At 41.3% G+C, this 9,845-nt stretch overlaps 1 protein-coding gene across 1 annotated transcript; it reads right to left on the bottom strand.

Annotated features, from left to right (window-relative positions):
* Window positions 1–249: 249 nt before the first annotated feature.
* LOC129376891 (homeobox protein unc-4 homolog) lies at window positions 250–7,655 on the bottom strand. The gene is made up of 3 exons (XM_055056541.1): window positions 7,168–7,655; window positions 6,316–6,491; window positions 250–1,737 (listed from the first exon to the last, which is right to left on the bottom strand). The coding sequence occupies exons 1-3, from the start codon at window positions 7,424–7,426 to the stop codon at window positions 673–675; spliced, it is 1,500 nt and encodes a 499-aa protein (XP_054912516.1). The 5' UTR covers window positions 7,427–7,655; the 3' UTR covers window positions 250–672.
* Between the last annotated feature and the right edge of the window lie 2,190 nt (window positions 7,656–9,845).

The raw sequence follows: 9,845 nt of genomic DNA, 5'->3' as shown, positions 1-9,845 counted from the left end.
CCGCGGCCACTAACCTCATTCCAGCTCGGCCTTTCAAATGAATAAATTTGTTAAAGCAATAAATACAAACAGCCAGACGGACTTGAGCTCCAGCTCTTGCATGGCTCACGACACAGAGGGGGTGAGGGGAGGACAAAACGAGAGGGGGGGGGGGGACTCTGCTGTAACGTGACAAAACTCTAGCTGCCCTGATCCAAAAAGCTTCTGTCAAACATCCTTTTTCTCTCTCCAACCTCAAGACAAACTGGATTCAATTAAAACAATAACTTTATTTATCAAAAATGTTTACATATAAATATCGTTATCTCACTTTTTTTTTGTTTTTGTTTGTTGTTGTTTTTTTTACAATATTTGAGGATTTTTGTTGTGTACGATTTATTGAAGCCTATAGTTTTTCTTACAAGCTGTTCACAAAAACAAAAGAAAAGAAGGAAAAAGAAAAAGAGCGAAACCTGCTTCTAAAAGGTGTGTGTCGAGGGCCAGGGGGTTGCTCAAAAGGCTGGACTCGTCAAACCCTTTAAAAAAGTTAATAAAATAAACAAAAGATCAAGTCTCCTGATTCCTGATATGTTTCAGAGTGTCTCGGCAGAACTTTGGGAATGTTTGAACCGGTTGGATCGTTGTTTTTTTTTCTTTCGCTGGTCCTTTGTTTGTGTTTGCTCCTAGAAAGTGTTAGTCCATATCGACATCCTCTCCATCTGTTCCTGGTGTTTCTCTGCAGTCTGTGCTCGCCTCAGCGAGGCCTGGAGACCCCGGCTCCTCTCTTGCGCTCCTTTCCTCTGAACTCTGCTCGACCTCCGTTCGAGATGTCGGCACCCCGTCCTTGCCGACCGGAACCGTCTGATCTGCGCCGTCGGGCGGTGAAGGAACGGGGAAGGCCGCCTTTGTGCTGCTGCCGACGCGGTCCCTGGCGTCGCCCGCCTCTGATGTGACACCGAGGCGATGGTGGTGTGTGTGCTCTCTATGGGCCGAGTTCAAACGGTCAGTGGTGCTGCCAAAGGCGGAGAAGTCTGAGGGAGCCGGGCTCCCTTCACTCGGCGAGCGCCTCTGTCCCTGGGCGAGTCTGTCGGAGTTCTCCTGACATGGAGCTGCCTTCAGGGCGGCTTGGGGTACTAAGAACCCCAAAGGCTGATGGGTGATGGGGTAAAGCAGGAAGTGCCCCTTGCCCACCAGCGTCCTTTGATTGGGCAGCGAGGAAAAGTCCAGTTGCGATTTCCGTCGTGGCATGGTGTCGGAGAGGAGGCTCTCCACGCTGAATGGGTTCCGCTTCTGCATGCCGGGCGACCTCTGACCCCCGGGGCCGTGCGTGCTGCCCGGAGAGACCTGCTCCGGTTCCCCCACGGTTCTTTGGTTTGGCTGGTTTTGCGGCTGACCGAAGTCGTGTCGCGTTTGGTCGCAGCTGGATTCGGCCCTCGACGGCGGTAGTTCCACGTGGATGGAGGGCGGCGGCGGCTGCTGCTCGCTGTCGGTGAACTGCGACACCCCGCTGTCACTTTCAGAGCCGCCCGGCGTGTGGAAGCTGTCGCCCGACAGGAGCTTGTTCTGGGACTTGAGCAGCTTCCTCTCCTGTTTGCGCTTCTTCTTCTCGGCCCGCTCGCGCTCCCGCCGCGCGATCTCCTCGGGGTCCATGGGCTCGCCGCTGCATGTGGTCGGGTGGGAGTTGTGAGCAGGCCGCCCGGGGCCCTTCTTCGTGTTCTCCTTCTTCCTCCATTTAGCTCGTCTGTTTTGAAACCACACCTATTCACACACACAAAGAGACTGCGTGTAAACATTTACTCACACAACTACATAGAAAACTTTTTCTAATTGGCGTTTTAAACTCAGTGGTGCTGCTCTGTGGCATTAGGCCTGTCACAGGAACAAATTTTACTGGGCGATAAATTGTCCCAGAAGTTATCGTGATAAACGATAATACGGTTTTGAGACCATTTTCAAGTAATATAATGGTCATGACATAATAAGGCAAGAACACATTCTGAAATATTAAGAAGTTTTAATTCTAATGAAGATTTCACACTGGAATTGGAAGACATTTTAAATAAACAAAACAAGAGAAACAACAAATAAAATTGATACTGAAGTATCTTAACACAGAATTGTGACTTAAAAAAAAAAGGCTACTTGAGACAAAAGCACCATACTGAAAACATTTGTTGTCCAGGTTTTGGTAGAAAGAGAAAAACAACAAATAATACAAATATAAATTATTGAGCTTGTTTTAATATATTTTGCGATTAATTGATTTATTGCTTATTGTGGCAGCACTATTTGTTAAAACAAGGAATTTGAATCTTTCAGGATGATTGGATGATGATATATTTTACACATGAATTGAAGCGATTTGTTTTGTAAGAAGTGTTGAAATTACATATGTAATAACTGGCTTTATGTAAATAAACTGAATTAAGTCAAATTGAAAAGGCACAAGGTCACTGTGAACGATGTTATTATGGTTAGGGACGCACCAATCAAATTTTTTCCCCTCCAATATCGATATGTGAGGAATAGTATCAACTGATACTGATACGATACAGGATAACAGCACTGAATTGACTTAAAAAGTTTACTTTTTTTTTTTTTAATCACACACATAAATGTACTGAATTACACATTTATTTGATCATTCTGCACCAGTACAGCTCACTTAAATACACCCATAGCTGCACAATTTTGGTTAAACATGTAAAAACAACAAAAATGTAATTTGTTCCATCAGTACAATAAGGAGTTTAACAGCCAATGTCAAATAAATAATTAAAAAATACTGAAACTGGCAAAAACAATAGGTTGACTATTGGTCAAGCATGTAAAAATAAACTGCGACAAATCATCTGTAATTAGGAATTCTACATATAATGTAAAATAAATAAAGAATAATTGCGCTCAGAGCACAAAGCATAGAAATAGATCTGCCATTATTGACAGCCAATTGTCACCAATACTAGACCGAGAATTTTTTCCAATATTGAGGCCGATACCGATATTAATATCAGATGGGTGCATCTGAAATTATGGCTATTAATCAACTGACAATAGGAAAGTCATTTTGACACCAGACTGAACATTTCAGCCAGATTAAATCTGCATGCTGGCCTTTTCTGTGAAATTGTCCAGTTTCACTTTTTAATTTGTTTTTCACCCATAAAGCCACATGCTAGGGTCAGTTTCTCAGTTGGTTTAGCAATTTAGTTGTGAAATATTATGTAACCCCAACCACATCGACCCTCCATAAAACAACCTTCCAGCCACAGAAGGCACACACGTTAGTATTTTTCTCTTTTTTTTTCCTCACTATTTTCATATTTTGAATAAAATTTTTTCACCTTCTGATGTGTTCTGCGCTGCACTTTGTACTGCCTGCTGATCAGACTGCTGTTACTGCAGCGGGTCATTAATTCATGAACAACCAAAAGCAGAAACTCTTGTCAGCATTCTTTGTTTTTTTGTATTATCATGTCGTTGGTATAGGTGCTGAATTTTTATTGTCTGTTTTTGTTTGTATGTGAAAGAAAAGTCAGATTTGGAGATAATGATTTTGAAGCATAAATCCAGTGTTCCTTCCAGTCTGGTAAAATTTTTAATACATCTGTAATTCGATGGATGAATGAATTAAAAGTAACAATACAGTATTAGAACCAGGAGCAAAGTTAGTCACTTGGTGCAATCAAATGGAATTAGTGAAAACCTTTTTACTAATTATCACTTCATGACTCTGCTGTTTTTGAGGTTTTAAGTCAATTTTGGTCATTGTCACAATTTTGGGTTACAATATGGACATATGTAGTCATCTTAGTTTTGGTCTAAATTTACAAAAATGTGAAGTCCTGAATTAATGAATTGATGTTTTTCACGTGGTTCTAAGCGTGTTTAGACTCACATCCTTTTCAACAAGATTTCATTCTCACTTCACTGTTTTCTTGGTTCTTTCCCCCAAAAACGAAAATTCAGGTCTGGTTGGATTTTATCTGACGTGTTTCAATTATTTTAACTGGAAGGAAAAAGAAAAAGAGCGAAATCGACCTGCTTGAGTTTCTAAGTTTTTGTCACTCAGAATGCTTCAGCAGAAAAACAAACATTTTATTTTGACACGCTGATGTAGTCATTTCACTCTGGCGGTCTTGCATTGATATCAGGATCAAACTGCATTGCATGTGATTTTTATCTCAGTGAAAATGGATTTGGCTTTCTTATGAACTGATCTGATCTGAACTTTTGCTAAATGGATTCCACATAACATATGAATTGGAGTTGTTTGCTTTTATTAAACTGAGTAGAGATGCTTCCCATATGGTTGAGATTATTTAGCACTTTATGTATTCGTTTTTAAGTAATGCTCCAGTGTTCCATTTTCGGGTTTTTTTGCTTAATGATATATATTTTTTGTTGCTGCTATGTAAAATAAACCTGCCTCTCCTTACATTGTTGTGATAAATTCATATTTCTGGTAGCGTTTGATTCATTTTCATGTAGGTTTCCCATAACTGTATACTTGAGTAAAAGAAAAACAAAACAAAAAACACCATCCAATCTCAGCCAAGACATTCAAGACATTCTGGGGGGCACTTTAAAACAACTACCAAACATAACAGGTCTCCCAAGATCAAACATCAGCAGATTTCATAGCTGCAAGAGAAAACAAATGCATGAAAGGGAGGGGAAAAGCAAGGATTTTAAAAACAGGGAAAATTTACAATAGAAATTCTCCCAAATTTGAAGACAATCACATTCTTTATCTCCTTGGATCTATGTGCAATGCTGCTTCAAACACCTGGAGACCTCTAAAGTTCATAGGTCACAGCCTTAGGCCAGCAGGTGCACAGATGTGCTGGTGTTAATTACCAATGAGCTGCTGTAATAGGTACATCCGCCAATTAAATTTAACTGTTCTACGGCTAAATCAGCCATATCCCGTCTGTTCATGCACACCCAGCCTTCTGCTCCCTCAGACTCCCTCCTCCCCTCCCCTGCCCCCTCCACCTCCTCTTTCACCGAGCCGAGGCAGGGAGCCTCCACCCGCCTTCCCGCTCCCACCGCTCGGCCTCTGGGCGCGCTGACAGCCGCATGTTCGCCGCTGATAACGCCAGGAGTTTAGCATGCGCAAGTAGGATCCGCCGAACATTGCATAATAACTGCACGAGGACCCAACATCGCGCGCGACAATGGCGCTTCTTATGAATTGTTAATGTCGGTTCTATCATCCGCTGGCAAAACACCCCCCCCAAAAAAACCTGGTGATAAAGGAGCACTGAGCAGCTTGAGGAAACAGTAATCTGAGGTTTTAAGAAACAAAATCCCCAAACAGCATACGATAACAGCGAGCTCCGTTTGCGCCACGCGACTGCTGCGAACAGCACGCGGGCTGGACGTCGCGCGCGCTTGAAAAAGCGAAAAGCGTCTTTCAGGTTTCCACATCCAACACACAGCTCTTTAAAACAAACAATAGCTTAACTGTTAACATTAATAATAATAATAATAATAATAATAATAATAATAATAATAATAATAATAATAATAATAATTGTGATAAATTAGCAAGAAAATGTCGTGCATGCTGGTTTACGCTTTAGCAAAGCCTTAAATTTCATTTTCTCCTTTTATGAAGTTCTGAAAATATTATCAGCTTTTTTTTTTTTTAAATTATCAATGAGCAGTTTATTTTACTGAATTGACCTCAACCTTTTTCTCTAGCTAAAAAAATAAAATATAAAAATTCCCATTAATTTTAGAAAAACAAAAATAAATAGCAATTTTTTTCTTGTAGAAATCACCTCAAATCAGTTATATATATATATATATATATATAGAGTTAACAAATACAAAATGTGTTTAATAAAATATTTGTGCTGGAACTTATTCACGCAATATAAGCACAAGTAATAAGAAGACTATTAGCAGAATTATGAATAAAGTGAGAAAAAAATGAGCCGAAATAAATGAAGTGTAACATATCCTTTCACCTATCGATTCGTTTTGTAAATAGAGTTGTTTTAATTAGCCCATAAATCAATGGCTGGCCCACGTGCAAAATTCAAATGAGACTCTTTTCTGGCGCTTTCATTATTGACAAGCAGCTTCATCAGGACGGGACAGGCTTTACGGACCATAACACAACAATTATCTCCAGATGTGTTCATGCTGGAAGGTTTTTGTTTTGTTTTGTTTTGTTTTGTTTTTTTCCTGTTAAATTAAGTAATAACTGGGAAATGTTGAAAGAGTAGCCAATAAAAAAATGGCTCCAAATTTGACAAAGAATGAAAAGTCAAATAATAGTAATAATAATAATAATGAAATAAAGACTGATTTCGTTTGGCTCACCTGAACTCTGGACTCGACCAGGTCGAGCCTGAGCGCGAGCGCCTCCCGCATGAACACGTCCGGATAGTGACTCTCGTTGAACGCTTTCTCCAGCTCCTCCAGCTGCCAGCCGGTGAAATTCGTCCTGGTTCTCCTCCTTTTGCAACCGGGACTGTCCTTATCCGGGTCTCCGGAATCTGCGAAGCGTGCGCGCGTGCGTGTGCATATGCAGACGCGCGTGTGTAAAAGACAGACAGACACGCACACGCATGAAGAGAGAGAGAAAGGGAGAGAGAGAGAGGAAGAGACAGAGGGATAGAGAGAGAGAGAGAGATATTGAGAGAGGCTGATGCCAGGTCTCGTCGACAAGGAAATGTGAGCAACTTAGTGTAAAATTGCCAGCTTTGGTTTGTTGTTTGATCAAATGCTTTAAAACAAGTAAATATCAAAAAACATTTGTCTGTTGAAGTGCAAACAACAAAGCGCTAATTACTCTTTGGATAAATACGAAAAAGCAAACTTGCAAAAACTAAGAGAACAATATTTTTGAGGGATGACATTAAAGTGTTAATGTAGCCGAAGGGCCCCACATTGCCAGGGCCCTTCCTCAATTAAAAAAAACCTGAAATCATCCATCATAACTTATCCAAACTTGATCTTTTAAAAACTTTTTCATTACTTTTTAAATTTTTATTATTATTATTATTTTGTAATTTCCAGTTTTTATAATATAAACATAGTTTCTACTTTTACCAGCTTTAGGAATACAGACTAGTTTTTATTCAACAACTTGAATTGAACAAACTTTAGAGTTTTAACCCAACATATATTAATATATATAAAAACGAAACAAAACCAAACAGGTAGACTCACCTGATAGTTTGAACTGCTGGCTGTCGGATGACAGTAAAGGGCTGGAGGAGACCACGGAGGCCGAGCACGAGCCGTTTAATAATCCGTCTATAGAGAAGGGCACGGCGGCCGCGGACTGCAGCTGATGTCCGCCCGCGAGCTCGTAAACGTGCTGGTGGTGGTGGTGGTGGTGGGAACCGAGCGAGTAGGGGAAACCCACCAGGCCGCCCAGGGAGCCGCCGAACTGGGCGTGAGGATGCTCGAGAACCCGGCCGTCCATGTTCGGCGGAGCTCGGCCGAAGTGAAGACGCAGAGGGAGGCGGTGTGGCTGAACATGCAGTCAGAATAGATGGGGTGGGGGAAGCAGTCAGGAGGCAGAGGAGGACGAGGGAGAAGGAGGTGAGGGGAACGGTGGCGGACACGCGCGGAGCCTCGGCCACCGAGCGGCGAGCGACGAGGCTGGGGAGGCTGATGCCGCTGCTTCTCTGACGGTCCAGCCCAGACGGTAACCCCGGTCTCTCTGTGTAGCAGCAGGCTCATTAGGACTCCTCCATCTGCTCCCGGGACCAATAAGAAGCGTTAATCGTCCGGTGACGTCAGAGACGCGGTTAATGGAGTAACTGAAGGAAACAGGAGAGAGCTGGAAAAGAGAGAGAGTGGGGCGTTCTCTCTCTCTCTCTCTCTCTCTCTCTCTCTCTCTCTCTCTCTCTCTCTCTTTTTTTTTCGCTTTTCTGGATCAATCGCTAATTACCTGGCGCGGTCCTTTAATTCAGAGCTGTCAAAACAATGAGGACGAGGCTAATCTGGCACTCGGAAAACATCCAAGTGACTGAAAGTCCAATTCCATTAAATTCCCGGGAATGAAACTTAGAATTGCTCTAACGAGAAAGCACAATTTCACGTGCTCAGCAGATGCTACAGGTGCATCTCTGTAAACCAGAATATGACCATGAAGGTAATTAATTTCAGTCATTCAGTTCAAAATGTCAAACCAGCTGTTTAAACCACAATAATGTGAACGACTGTGGGTTAAAAGTCAATTTTCCAGAAAATTTGAACGTTACAATAAACCAATGTGTTCATAGCATGACCCTACATAAACATGGTGGGCAAGCCACAAAATCAGAAGAAGCTGACCGTCCACAATGCTGCACTCAAGCATTTTAATAGAAAGTTGAGTGGAAGGAAAACTGAGAGCATTGTGAGGCGAAATTCACAAGCTGCAGCCCACCTATCTGCAAACCAAAATCATCAAACTGAACAAAAACACCCATTAAAAGCATATATGGCTCTGTTTGACATATGAACTTTACTTTTTTTAATCTAATTTGCTAAAACAAATGGACTTTTCCGTGACAACTGCTTAAACTTGCATGCAGCATGCCGTCCCGTTTTAATACACAGATTATCAATGTAACTTAATGTAAATATATATACACTAAAACACTAAAATTCAGGTTGAAACTGCCGACATGTCATGAGAGCAACATGAGGCAGATAATCTGTGAAGAGCTTGAGCTCCTCCACCTTATCCTTGCACCGCTAACACCATATGAAGAGATGCACTACTCAAGACTAAAGACAACCAATCAGTGTTGAGGAAATTTCTGTTCCAATAACTAGAGGAAATTTCTTTTCTTTGTCTTCATTTTTATTTGGAGGCAAATGTGTTCGAAGACCCACCTCACTGAACTGAGCAGTCAGCAGAAGAGCCCTGAAACACAGCAAAACGGAACACGCCCCAAGTCTGACCTTATCTCTGTTACCGGGTGGACAACCGAGCCACATCTTCGAACATGAATGGCAGGAAACTGCTGCATGTCCTAGTGACGGAGAACCAACTTATCGTTCCAGGAAAGCCATAAATCTGCCAACATCTGTGGTTGTGCTAACTAGCCTTAGCATTCACGACAGGCCTTACCGACAGGGAGAAGTTGCATCACAAGAGAGAGCAAGGTGGTAGCACATGAGCTTGATGTACAGCGATAAGGCCCGCCTCTTGCCTCTGATTGGTTGTTTCTAGTCAGCACTTGGAGAAGACAGAATTATTATTTTTTTTTAATTCTCAATTTTTTTTTCTTTTTAAAATTTAGATTTTTTTTCTCCACAGATTATAAGTCTCTGACCAAAAAGCTACACACTGCAGTTTTAAGGGCTCAAATAATTCAGTAGCAACCTCTTTACCATTACTCTCCACCTATTTTTTTTGAGTTATCGCATCATATTTGTAACCAGAGGAATTTCTTCACATCACCAAACGTTCAATATCCAGTGTGTTATTTGTTTTGTAAGTAAGTCAAACCTTCACTTTACCAACTGTGATGGAATGACAAATGAACGAATCTTAATGTGTTGCATGCTTGAAACAAACAAACTTGACTGAAACCGTCAAGGACAAAGAAGAGTTTTAGCATGGCTACATGAAGACGAGTTGATCAAACAATGGCGGTTATTTAGTTAATTTCCAATTGATAACCCCAGATCTATCTTGGAAGAAAAACCTTGTGGACATAGCAGCAAGTACAAAGTTCAAGTCCAATTTATTTAGAAAAAGCATTGAGGAAACAAATTCATCCAAATGCTATATATATATATAAATATGTCAACAAAACAAATAGTCAACATTTAAAAATGTTGACTAGCTAACTTGAACCAGGCCCAAGAAAACTGGTAAAAGAGGTGTTTTCATGAGAAGTTAC

The sequence above is a fragment of the Poeciliopsis prolifica genome, unplaced genomic scaffold (assembly GCF_027474105.1).
Source record: "Poeciliopsis prolifica strain line A6 unplaced genomic scaffold, Auburn_PproV2 SCAFFOLD045, whole genome shotgun sequence".
Lineage (NCBI taxonomy): Eukaryota > Metazoa > Chordata > Actinopteri > Cyprinodontiformes > Poeciliidae > Poeciliopsis > Poeciliopsis prolifica.
Note: the sequence above shows the minus strand (reverse complement) of the source record. Positions and strands in the feature narration are given on the sequence as shown.

What these genes read in the sequence shown, in the direction of transcription:
- LOC129376891 (XM_055056541.1), bottom strand. Translation starts at nt 7,426, where the DNA reads ATGGACGGCCGGGTTCTCGAGCATCCTCACGCCCAGTTCGGCGGCTCC. An exon ending in CCAGCAGTTCAAACTATCAG is followed by an intron (nt 6,492 to 7,167) that starts GTGAGTCTACCT and finishes CACGCTTCGCAG; the next exon opens with ATTCCGGAGACCCGGATAAG. An exon ending in TGGTCGAGTCCAGAGTTCAG is followed by an intron (nt 1,738 to 6,315) that starts GTGAGCCAAACG and finishes GTGTGTGAATAG; the next exon opens with GTGTGGTTTCAAAACAGACG.